The 12588-nt window shown below is 48.5% G+C and overlaps 1 protein-coding gene across 10 annotated transcripts in view; it reads right to left on the reverse strand.

The window, feature by feature from the left end:
• Positions 1 to 1531: 1531 nt before the first annotated feature.
• Positions 1532 to 12588, reverse strand: part of LOC138364257 (uncharacterized) — a 183098-nt gene continuing 172041 nt past the window's right edge. For 9 of the 10 annotated variants that reach the window (XR_011228369.1, XR_011228366.1, XR_011228367.1 and 6 more), the window contains 2 exons: positions 4151 to 4215; positions 1532 to 2773 (listed from right to left, as the gene is read on the reverse strand). Coding sequence is in view for 3 of the 10 variants with exons in the window: in XM_069323675.1 (XP_069179776.1) it covers positions 2570 to 2773; positions 4151 to 4215 (269 nt within the window). In the remaining 7 variants the exon portion in view is untranslated. Of the gene's footprint in view, positions 2774 to 4150; positions 4216 to 8364; positions 8437 to 12588 lie in introns of all 10 variants that reach the window. The other variant, XR_011228368.1, reaches the window with a different exon arrangement.

A 12588-nucleotide genomic window follows, 5' to 3' on the forward strand; every position in this document is an offset into this window, starting at 1 on the left:
TACTTACGCTTCAGGGAGAGATACCAACGTAACTTTAATGTCGATGCACTGGCAAGAATCTATCTTAACTTAATCACTGTTGGACAAAATTGTGTTTAAGATGAAACAAAGATTTGACAAAATTTATGTTATTATTATTATTATTATTATTTTGTGGGTTAGTATTTGTGATAAGAGCAGAGCTGAACACAGCAACTTCCCGTGACAGCAAAACTGACGTTGAAATTTCACAGAATTCGATAAAGTCAGAAACATTTTGGCTCTGAGAGTTCTTCCTGTACTTGTGGTCAATCTCGAACCCATTGTTGATGTGACGACTTATATTGAATTTTGTAACTAGTTCATCAAGATTGTAACTTGCTTAGCTAAATGAATTGTGGGGTTCGGTCCCTGAGCCCATTATGTGCCTCTGTAACCCTTTCCACTACCGCCCACAAGATGGGTATGGGTGCATAATAAATGAACTAAACTAAAAGAGTTCTTCCTCCTTCCGGCTGATAGAGACACGGCTCCTCGCTGCTCATGACGTCACCAGTAGGGTCTAAGAAGTTCCCAAAAAGTAAAGCGTCATTCGTCATGGGGTGTGACGTCACTTATACAGTGACGTCAACAGTAGTGACGTCACACAATTACAGCTACGTACACAAACAATTACTAATTGCTCCGTTATATTCCTGGACTTACCAGGGTATATCAACCGTAAGAATGGGCAAAGGCTATTCTGAGCCTTTAAATCCAATGGGATGAAAATACAAGGTTGTTTCAGCGATGAAATATGTATTTAAATAACTGGCATAGGCTCTGAACCCTGTGGAAAATTCCACCGCTCAACGCCGTCTTAACTCTTTAAAAAACTTTACCAACTAACCGAATCTTATTTATCCTATGCAAGCCTGACTAAAATTAGGATATAATCTGTTAATTAACCCACCTATATATATACAAGCATATATGAATAGAGTATTTCACTTCATTTGAATTGTATATATGTATACGTGTGGTATTATTATTGTGTGACTCTTTTTTTTTTTGCAGGGATATTCCTGCGCGGGCCCTATGCCTCTGGCTGGCCCCACTGGGCGGGCCCTTAGCCTCTGACTGGCCCACTGGGCGGTCCCTAAGCCTCTGACTGGCCCACTGGGCGGGCCCTATGCCTCTGGCTGGCCCCACTGGGCGGGCCCTAAGCCTCTGACTGGCCCACTGGGCGGGCCCTAAGCCTCTGACTGGCCCCACTGGGCGGGCCCTAAGCCTCTGAACTTTTTCCAGCATCGTCTTGTGCTTAACAAGGTACGGGCTCCATGCTGAAGCGGCATACTCCAGGATTGGTCTTACATATGTGGTATACAGGGTTCTGAATGATTCCTTACACAGGTTCCTAAAGGCTGTTCTGGTGTTAGCCAGCCTCGCGTATGTTACGAGGTGTGTATGCTGTGTGTGTGTGTGTGTGTGTGTGTGTGTGTGTGTGTGTGTGTGTGTGTGTGTGTGTGTGTGTGTGTGTGTGTGTGTGTGTGTGTGTATTTTAAAACACAAGTCGAGAATTAGGATTTTAATAATCACATATATACATATTAGCCAAATATGTTGAAATAATTTAGTACTCACAACAACGTTTCAGTGTCAATATATGTTTATAAAACAATATTTTTATGTCATGTGCCTGCTTATAAATCATAGGCTACACAAAATTATATAAAATGTTATATATAACTTATATAAGGCTCCTTATTCTAAGTTAATGCTATATGATTTGCCACATTTTCATTTCATGAATATAAGGTACAAAGTGTTTTTCAGCTGTACAGCTGTTGTCTCCAGCCACAGCTGTACAGCTGTTGTCTCCAGCCACAGCTGTACAACTGTTGTCTCCAGCCACAGCTGTACAACTGTTGGCTCCAGCCACAGCTGTACAGCTGTTGGCTCCAGCCACAGCTGTACAGCTGTTGGCTCCAGCCACAGCTGTACAGCTGTTGGCTCCAGCCACAGCTGTACAGCTGTTGGCTCCAGCCACAGCTGTACAGCTGTTGGCTCCAGCCACAGCTGTACAGCTGTTGGCTCCAGCCACAGCTGTACAGCTGTACAGCTGTAGGCTCCAGCCACAGCTGTACAGCTGTTGTCTCCAGCCACAGCTGTACAGCTGTTGTCTCCAGCCACAGATGTACAGCTGTTGTCTCCAGCCACAGATGTACAGCTGTTGGCTCCAGCCACAGATGTATAGCTGTTTTCTCCAGCCACAGCTGTTGTCTCCAGCCACAGCTGTACAGCTGTTGTCTCCAGCCACAGATGTACAGCTGTTGTCCCCAGCCAAAGCTGTACAGTTGTTGGCTCCAGCCATAGTTGTACAGCTGTTGTCTCCAGCCAAAGCTGTACAGCTGTTGTCTCCTGCCACAGCTGTACCTTGGGTGACACACAGCCTCCACTGTCAGGCAGGAGAGACAACACACAAGTCCTTTGATAAAACCATTGGAGCAGGGCGGTGGAATCGAAGCCCCTGTTGCTCCAACGATCATCTCGTAGACACACGTTAATGTGATTTCACTGTGAATGAGTTCTTTCTTCTAGTCAACTCCGCTCATGAATGTAAGCGGTTGTCACCAGGACTGTCCTCAGGCAGGTCTTCGTAGCAGTAGGTGGCGACGGGGAGATCATTCACCATCAGCATGTTGGGGCGGCATCGCCAGTTGTCGGAGGGGGCGCAGGTGGCGTTGTAAATGGTGACCTCCTTCACCTTCACCTCCGTGAAGGTGAAGGGGCAAGGCCTCGTGTTCCATTTCCCCTGAGGAAACAAGTTTCGTGTCCATTACATCACATCCATTATATCCAACCCGTCCTCCTATTTAGACAGTACCTATTGTGACGGTTGTCTATAGTCACGAATTCGTAAGTACTTAGCTTTTAGATAGTAGTATACTGACTAGTAAGGAATTCTTTTAAAATAAACAAAGATTAAAAACAATGTGTGTGCCAAGTATAGCACACATATGTACTATATTACGCCTCAGATATCGTGTATTAGACCTAGGAAAGTTAGGCTAGGTTAGTTTACTTTGTCAAAGCAACACAGGTAAACACTAGTTTTCAGGTTTGTCCATCTCAATAGTTTAAATTTCTACTTTCTAATTTCGTTGTACGTCGGTATATATAGTACGGTCCTCATCGATACTATAGGTACAACCACAACAGGAGGATGGGCTGCTATATCACACACTGGAGAGAAGATTGTCAAATGTTATCATAGCAAAGCTTTTGGGTACCATAGCTGGCATTGAGGAAGTGTGTAGACATTTATGGGAGCCTGCAGAGTAGAGAAGAAGAGCAGCGTAGAGTAGGGTAGAGCAGAGTAGATAATTATTTTTATTTATCAGGGGAAAGCGTCAATCCATTACGACTTTATAGCACTTGGAAGGGGTCAGGATAAGGATTTGGGGACAGAGTAAAGAAGCAGACAATCAGTACTAACTCTTGTCTGGAAACTGTATTACAAATAAATTCTTTGCTTCTGTTTAGACAATACATGGTCTCAATACCAGGCATTCCTGTCTTATCTAGACTCGTCAAGTGTAATTGTCCACTGTCAACACTGGACAAATGTTGTCCTCTAGTTAACGATAAAGAAGATATCTGAGAACTTAGAAATCGAAGATAACATATCAGGGAGAATGGTGTTTTAGAGAACTAGCCGCAGATTATTCAGTTATACCAATTCATTATCATAATAATTCAGGGTGTTAGAGGGAGAAGGGTGGAAAACACACACTGAAACACTAACACGCAGGCATACACTAGGGCACTAGCAATCAGGCATACACTAGGGCACTAGCAATCAGGCATACACTAGGGCACTAGCAATCAGGCATACACTAGGGCACTAGCAATCAGGCATACACTAGGGCACTAGCAATCAGGCATACACTAGGGCACTAGCAATCAGGCATACACTAGGGCACTAGCAATCAGGCATACACTAGGGCACTAGCAATCAGGCATACACTAGGGCACTAGCAATCAGGCATACACTAGGGCACTAGCAATCAGGCATACACTAGGGCACTAGCAATCAGGCATACACTAGGGCACTAGCAATCAGGCATACAATAAGAGCGTGAGACGCCCAATAAGGACATTACCAAACAAAGTTTGTGTGTGGACATACCATGGGTTTAGAGAGGTTATGCTGCCTGTACGAACATGCCTTGTGTACGTCCCAGTCTCCGCCAACTGTGTACAGAAAGAGGTTGTTGTTTTAGAACCAGTTACTGGGAACAAAAAGTTCCAAGTAGCATGGGCTATGGTGAGCCCTAGTGGAGTTACCTGGCACAAGAGTGGGGCTGTAACAGGGAAAAAGGAGTCGGCAAGAGACAGTTGTAGCGGTATTATGGACGTGTTCGGCCAGCGGGTTATGTTTCCTCTCGTCGACGTGTTCGGCCAGCGGCTTAGGCTTCCTCTCGTCGATGTGTTCGGCCGGCGGCTTAGGCTTCCTCTCGTCGACGTGTTCGGCCAGCGGCTTAGGCTTCCTCTCGTCGACGTGTTCAGCCAGCGGCTTAGGCTTCCTCTCGTCGACGTGTTCAGCCAGCGGCTTAGGCTTCCTCTCGTCGACGTGTTCAACCAGCGGCTTAGGCTTCCTCTCGTCGACGTGTTCAACCAGCGGCTTAGGCTTCCTCTCGTCGATGTGTTCGGCCAGCGGCTTAGGCTTCCTCTCGTCGACGTGTTCAACCAGCGACTTAGGCTTCCTCTTGTCGACGTATTCAACCAGCGGCTTAGGCTTCCTCTCGTCGACGTGTTCAACCAGCGGCTTAGGCTTCCTCTCGTCGATGTGTTCGGCCAGCGGCTTAGGCTTCCTCTCGTCGACGTGTTCAACCAGCGGCTTAGGCTTCGTAGGAGGCTCTGCCAGCCATGTGTTATTATCTTGTGACATCCTGACCCCACCGGGCCCAGACTCAACAGTGTGCAGTGTGAACAGCCTGGGAAGGTGTGAGGGTGGCGGGAAGTGTCCAGGGTGAACTATCGCAACCAAAAACAATCAAACAAGTGGATTGGCAGTGTGGAATCGTTTGAACTGCAGTGAGGGCCAACAAGGGCGCCCTGAGGGGCTCCCTCGGTTATGGTGGTGGGGGTGGGGGGGGGGGGTGGGGGGGGGGTGGGGGGGGGGGTGTTGTTGTGCGGCCAGTCGAGGGGGGTGACCAGTGTGTAAGTGTTTATGAAAATATCCCTGAAAAATAGATACCTCGGCTCCCGGGACAGATATCGTGTTTTAAGTGCATCGAGTCCACAGTGAACCAGATTATATTGTGCAGTGATATATCACGAAATTACACAAACGTGTTAGTGTCACCCGTCTGACCCCCCCCCCCATACCCGCTAGTGTGTACCGTCACCCAACCCAAGAGTCACCCTCTCCCCCCTGCCCCACCCCCAACCGCGACCGCTACCTCCCTGTGTCCACCCCCTCACGCTACTTCCGCCCGGCGCCCGCCCAGCGCCTGCACAGTGCCCGCCCAGCGCCCGCCCAGCGCCCGCCGATGTCGCAGGTCACGACTGACAGCCAGGCTTCTCTCAGCCAAGAGGAGTCATCAATCGACGACAGGTATGGCACATGCCAAGTGTGCGACAAAGTGTGGAGACTCAAGCGTAACGGAGATGTGCGCAAGCATGCTCACAACGGAACCGATTGTCCGGGTATGTGGCGCCCTCCCAAGGAGGGTATCAATCAAGGCCCCACTCCAGCAGTCAGGGAAAACACCTCCAACAGCTTCATTTCGACTGAGAATCTACTAAACGCCATCAAAGCAACATCGGTTGGAACCTTGTAGCACATCCCCAAAGCTGCCCGGCCCCAGGCAGCAGCCAAACTATCAAGCCTCTTGAAAAAGGTCAATGACTTCCCCGTAACTATCCAAGCATGGCGCAACCTTCTCCTGTTTGGAAACATATGCCTAGCTGTCCCTGCAAGGAGAGACAAATCACTACCTTCGTCGGTCATTATGGCTATAAATAGCTTTCCTAGAGAGGACAACCAGGCACCCCTCCCCACCTGTGCCAAAAACACCCCCGGCAGGAAAGGTATCAACAGCAGAACCGAGGCATCCAAAATCAGAGCAACAGTCAGCAAGAAAATACAAGAAGGCAACACAATAGGGGCGATCAGAGTCATCACCAGTGACGACACAGTTGCCACCAGGGATGCCCATACAGCACAAGCCCTGAGGGAAAAACACCCACCCAGAGCTCCTGTCGTCACGAGGAGCTCTGTGTCTATATATATTATATATATATATATATATATTATATATATATATATATATATATATATATATATATATTATATATATATATTATATATATATATATATATATATATATATATATATATATATATATATATATATATATATATATATATATATAGGGGGGTACCACCACTGGTGCAATTATAGGGACCCACAGCCTCAGAGAAGGGAACGCAGAGCACTCAGGGAAAAACTTGCCATTTAACTCTGAATACGAGTGTTCACTTCTCCTACCACCCCCTTTTTTTTATTATGATGTACACTTTATTATGCAAGGTTATACAGTTACATATCTGATTTTATACAAAAAATGAACATTAAGAGGACACAAGAAAAAGTTCGCTTCCTAGAGGCTGTAGATTTCCTCGAACTCCTCCGACGCCGGGCAGGAACCGAGGATGCAGCGGGCATTTCCCCTCTGGATTGCGACACTGAGGCGCTGAAAGAGAAAACTTGCTGCTCTAGGGTCTCTTGTGGTGTCAATGAGCTTGGAACCAAGATCCTTAAGAAACCTTCTTGCACTCTCTCCCCATGGGCCTAGGGTCTCAGACCCTATTGGAACGAAGTTGTACCTTTGATCTAATTGCCTGTACTTGACTGACTTTTGTTTTTCTCTGTGTGTCGCTGCGGCTCCTGCTGTGCCGGCAGAGAGGGTGATGTATGTCGTTGCCAGGGTGGATACGCAAGTATAGTCCCATGCTAACTGCCTGCCACCCTTCCATGGACGCAGTGTGATTCCGTCTGGTCGGCCGGCAAAGCTAACAGAGTCACGGTTCAGTAGGTTGCGGGGCTCTCTCTCCGCTGGACACTGAGCAGAGGCAAGGCTTCTTTTAATGATGTCGTTGACTTCGTCGTGTCTAGTAAGCCAACCACCCGATTTTCCACAGTGCAGGCCATGCAATCCATATTCGTCAGCATCTGCCTCGCCGCAAATACACCTGTGAACAGTGTGGATAGGGGCAGCAAGGCGGAGAGCGACTGCAATACGGAGCTCCTGCGGATCAAGACGTGTGCCTGTCGCAGACATAGGGACTGCCACAAGGAAGTCCCCTGCATGGGGAGCCTGCACAGCTGTGAGGCGTGCACGATCACTGGGGGTTGTTGCTGTTATATATTGGGTTATAGGTTGTTATATATATGTATAAATGTATAAATGTATAAATATATAAAATATATATTATATATATATATATATATATGTCGTACCTAGTAGCCAGAACGCACTTCTCAGCCTACTATGCAAGGCCCGATTTGCCTAATAAGCCAAGTTTTCATGAATTTTTTATTTTTCGACTACCTAACCTACCTAACCTAACCTAACCTAACTTTTTCGGTTGCCTAACCGAACCTAACCTACGAAGATAGGTTAGGTTAGGTAGGGTTGGTTAGGTTCGGTTATATATCTACGTTAATTTTAACTCCAATAAAAAAAATTGACCTCATACATAATGAATTGGGTAGCTTTATCATTTCATAAGAAAAAAATTAGAGAAAATATATTAATTCAGGAAAACTTGGCTTATTAGGCAAATCGGGCCTTGCATAGTAGGCTGAGAAGTGAGTTCTGGCTACTAGGTACGACATTATATATATATATATATATATATATATTATATATATATATATATATATATATATATATATATATATATATATATATATATATATATATTATATATATATATATATATATATATATATATATATAGCGTTTAAGGCAGGTCCTTAATCCCATTTTTCCTGGGATACGACCACGCAAAAAAACATTTAACAACTAAGTAACTATGTTACTGTTGAGTTAAACAGAGGCTACATTTAATGATTTACGCACAGTAAATCCTCCTCGGTCAGGATACGAACCCAGGACAAAGCACTCGCGAAACGCCAGGCGGTCGTCTTAACCCAACAGGGACTGCTGACATGTATTCCGAAACTTTTTTTCAGCTTTCCTGCTTTTTAAGCGACTCATACCTAGTCAAGTGCAGTCAACATATTATTTGAGTCCAAAAATATTGATAAAGTTGCTGGATGATCTATTTCTGCTTGTTAGTTCAATTATATGTAAAGTTGTGATTCCTACCTGCAATGTTGATCTGCTCACATTGTGTTCATGATGTTTTCCTCATAATGCTCCCAGAGTTGAATATATGATCTGCAACATTAAAGAAATGTTTGCACCCAAAGCCATATCTATGATGCCTCATTTAAACAAAAGTTAGTGAACTAATTGACAATAAACTTATTACAACAAATGAAGAATATATTTTGAGACACCGATGTCAAAGTTTTTTCTTACCTCTGTTCTAACAGGCAGTCATAGGATGCATGATCAAGTATACGTTTCATAGCATATAATATATCCAAGCCATGCCAAGTCTTCAGTTTATGAAGTCATGACCCCCTCCCCGCTCAGCTCGTTGTCGCCGTGTGGGGGCTTAGTGGGCGGCTGCCGGAGTGTGATGCTCCTTGGGACAGTCCTCTGTCCTTTCTAGCCTTGTGCTCCTGCTGCCGTCCTCTCCAATTCTGCTGGGCATCTTTTCCTTTTCCTTCTGTTTCGTTTTTCTCCCCCCTCTTCTCCTATCTGCTTGCCGTTTCCTACTGACCTTTTGCTCGTTCTGGTTCTTCCCTTGGACTACTTCTATTTTGACGCCCGGGTGCTTGAGGAGGCATACTCATGCACCCGTAGAACTGCAGTACCCGACGTCGAGAGCGAGGGGAACCTTTTATTGTCAATCCCCACTTCGTCACTGAACCCGATTTCGACGGACTGTCGGTTTCTTAAGGTGGCGTTTGTGGGGCGTATACTCGCGACGCACCCCTAGGAGGCCCCGACAAGATCGGCGATAGCTTCTTGTTGGGTGTCCTGCCTCTAATTGTGGCTCCATGGTGGGTGTGGGGGCACATTCGTGAGTGAATTCTTTCTTTCGTCAAGATGATTACCCCTGCTTCGGCTTCTTCTGGTTTACCTTCTCAGGCTCGTGGGGTGGGCGACCAAGCCCCCGAGTCGGTCCGTATTGGAAGACCGGGCTCTGTAGCCTCCGCTGCATTGGGCCCCGACCTTGCTCCTCCTTTGGCCTCTCTGACTCCTTCCTCTGGCTCCCCTCCCTCCTCTGTGGTTGGGTCGAGCCCCAAGCCCCCAGTGGTGACTACCTCGTATCCTGGCGCGGCTCCTTCTCTAGTTGTAACTACTGCGCCTTTTAACCCCTCTCTCTCTGGGGGTTCTCACCGCCGTCCTCGTCACAGCCGCCCTCGCTCGATTCCTTCCAGTTCTGCTACCTATCAAGCCTTGTTTGGTCCCGCTTCGTGGGCCAAATATTTTGATCTCCTCCCTCTTGATTCTGTGCCTCCTGACGATTTCTCCCTCCATCGACATCTCATTGATTCCGTGGATGCCTCCATTACTTTCAACCCCACTCGTCTCGGTACACGTGTCGTTGCTGCTCCTTCTCAGGATGCTGCTTCCCGCTTGGCTGCCTTATCCTGCCTTGGCGAGACCCCCGTTCGGGTCTCGAAGAACGTTCAGTTGAATGCCAGCGTTGGCACTATTTTGCTCCCGCCCCATGTTGCGACCGGTGTTCGGGACCTGCGCGACTGCCACGACGATATTCGACATATCCTCGCTGCCCAGGGCCACTCTATTCTCCAGGTGGACACGTTTACTCGTCCCCCTCTTGGTAGTCGCCGTCAACCCCTCCGGGTTGTGAAGATTACCTTTGATGGTAGGACCCTTCCACCCTCTGTCATTCTTGCTGGTGCCAGGTGCTCTGTCCAGGAGTACATTCCTTCTCCTCGGCTCTGCAACAAGTGCTGGAGGTTTGGGCATGGTGACCTCTGCTGCTCCGGGACTGTCTCTCTCTGTCCTTTGTGTGGTGGCGAAGGTCACTAAGTCGGAGTGCGCTTCTCCCCAGGCTCGTTGCCTCAACTGCGGTGAGGCCCATCCTACCTTCTCCCGTGCGTGTGTCCATTACAAGCTTGAGGCAGCCGTCCTCAACTTGAAGCACCGGGAGCGTTTATCTTTTCCTGAGGCGAGGCGCCAGGTTCGCCGGCTCCCGCCTTATGCTAATATCTCTTATGCTCGCGTGTTGCGCTCTTCCTCTCCTCGTCCTTCCCGCCTTCCTCAGACTCACAACCGTTTCCGGGCCTTGGACCCTGATGCGCCCACTGCCCCCTCCTCTGTCCCTTTGGGTTCTCTCCCGAAGGATCCTCCTCCTGGTCCTCTGTCTGGGGTTCCCCTTCCTTCTACCCGGTCTGTCGTGTCTTCTGTGTCTTCTTCCTCGTCCCCCTCCGATCCTCCTTCCCATCCTCTTCCTCCATCTATCGGCTCTCCCCGCCGCCTGTCGGTGCGGGCGGATGTCCATCGCTCTCCTAACGGCCGTCGTGTGTGCTCTCGTTCGGCTTCTCCTGTTGAGACACTGGAATCCGTTGCCCGGTACGTAGTTGCTGGGACACCGGTCTCTTTAAGTCAGAAGCGTAAGCCTGGCTCCTCTCCTTCCTCTTCCCCGGCGGGTAAGAAGGCTTCGCTTTCTTCCTCAGCTCCTCCTCCTGGCTCTGTTGCTCCTTCCCCTCCCGTTTCAGTGCTTGCGCCCCCTGTTCCTGCTATGGAGGTTTCTTTGGCCCCTGCTTCCCTTTCGGTTGCTGCTCTTGCTGGGGTGCGCTCCTCTCTTTCTACTCCCCCTCTTCCTGCTGCTGTCCTTGACTACTCCTCTCCGTTGTCTCCTCCTCCTCCTCCTCCTCCTCCTCCGGACCCTGCCCGCCCACCTCTGATCTGTTCTCCCGTTTCCTTCCCTCCGTCTTTGCTCAGTTTACCCATGCCCCCTAACCCTGACTTTGCTGACCCTGATCCCGACCCTGATATTCTTTAACGTGCTCTGTTGGTCTTTCGCCTTTGTTTCTTCCTTGTTCTCTGTTTTTGTCCTTTCTCTTCTCGTCGTTGTCCATTCTTCAATGGAACGTTCGAGGTTATTACGCCAATTTCCTCGAACTCCAACTTCTGGTTTCGCGGTTTTCGCCCCTTTGTGTCTGTCTCCAGGAGCCAATGCTTGGTGCTCGTCCTGGTCGTTTTCGTGGCTATTCCTTTCTCTCCCCCCCCCCCAGCCATTGCTGGGGCTTCTAATTCTTCTGCTCTCTTGATTTGGGCTGATGTTCCCTTTGTTCCTTTACTTTTTCCTTCGCCTCTCCATTGTTCTGCTGCTCGTATCTTTGTGGGGAAATGGTACACAGTTTGTTCCATTTATCTCCCCCCGAGTGTCCCGCTCTCTCTTCCTGATTTGAAACACCTCCTAGACTCCTTGCCGGACCCTGTGCTCCTGCTGGGTGACTTCAATTGTCGTCATTCTCTTTGGGGTGACGTTCTGACGAATACCCGGGGTCGCCTCCTTGAGCCGTTTCTCCTCTCTTCTTCCCTGTCTCTTCTGAATTCTGGTGAGCCCACTCATTTGGACTCTCGAACTCGCACCCTTTCTTGTCTTGATCTTTCTCTCTGCTCTTCTTCTCTTTACTTAGATTTCACGTGGCAGGTTCTTGATGACCTCCATGGAAGTGATCATTTCCCCATCCTTGTTTCCTTTTTCTCTTTTCGCCCTTCCCTCTCTTTCCCTAGGTGGCAGTTTGCTAAGGCGGACTGGACCCTATTTTCCCTCAGTGCTACTCTCTCTGACCTCTCCCTTCTGCCCCTCTCTCGCGCTCTCCTCCTTTTTCATGACACTGTCTTCGACGCTGCCCTCCGCTTTATTCCTCGCTCTTCCTCTCGGGGTCCACGGAAGTGCGTTCCCTGGTGGAATGCGGACTGTGCTCGGGCTGTCCGCTGTAAGCGTGCAGCCTGGAAGAAGCACCGCCGTAGGCAGACGACCGATTCTTTTCTTTTCTTTCGGAAAGCGAGTGCGGTGGCCCGTAGGGCCATCCGTACGGCTAAACGTGAATGTTGGGCATCTTATGTCTCTACAATTACGTCCGAAACCCCTCTGGCCCAGATCTGGAAGCGTATCCGCAAGATAGCGGGTAAGTTCGTTCCCGATGTTTCACCGGTCCTTCACCTCCATGGTACTCTTGTGGCGGACCCGTTGCAGGTCGCTTCCGAACTGGGTTCCCACTTTTCTTCTGTTAGCTCTGGTCTTCATCTTCCCCAATCTTTCCTTCTTCGTAAACCTGTCCTTGAGTCTCGTCCTTTAGATTTCTGCACTCATCTTCAGCTTCCCTATAATGATCCCTTCTCTCTCTCTGAACTTCGTTCTGCCCTGGCCCTCTGCGGTTCTACGGCGGCGGGCTCCGATGGTATTCATTATGAGATGCTTCGCCATCTCCCTCC

This window comes from Procambarus clarkii, chromosome 2, assembly GCF_040958095.1.
Source record: "Procambarus clarkii isolate CNS0578487 chromosome 2, FALCON_Pclarkii_2.0, whole genome shotgun sequence".
In the NCBI taxonomy this organism is placed as follows: domain Eukaryota; kingdom Metazoa; phylum Arthropoda; class Malacostraca; order Decapoda; family Cambaridae; genus Procambarus; species Procambarus clarkii.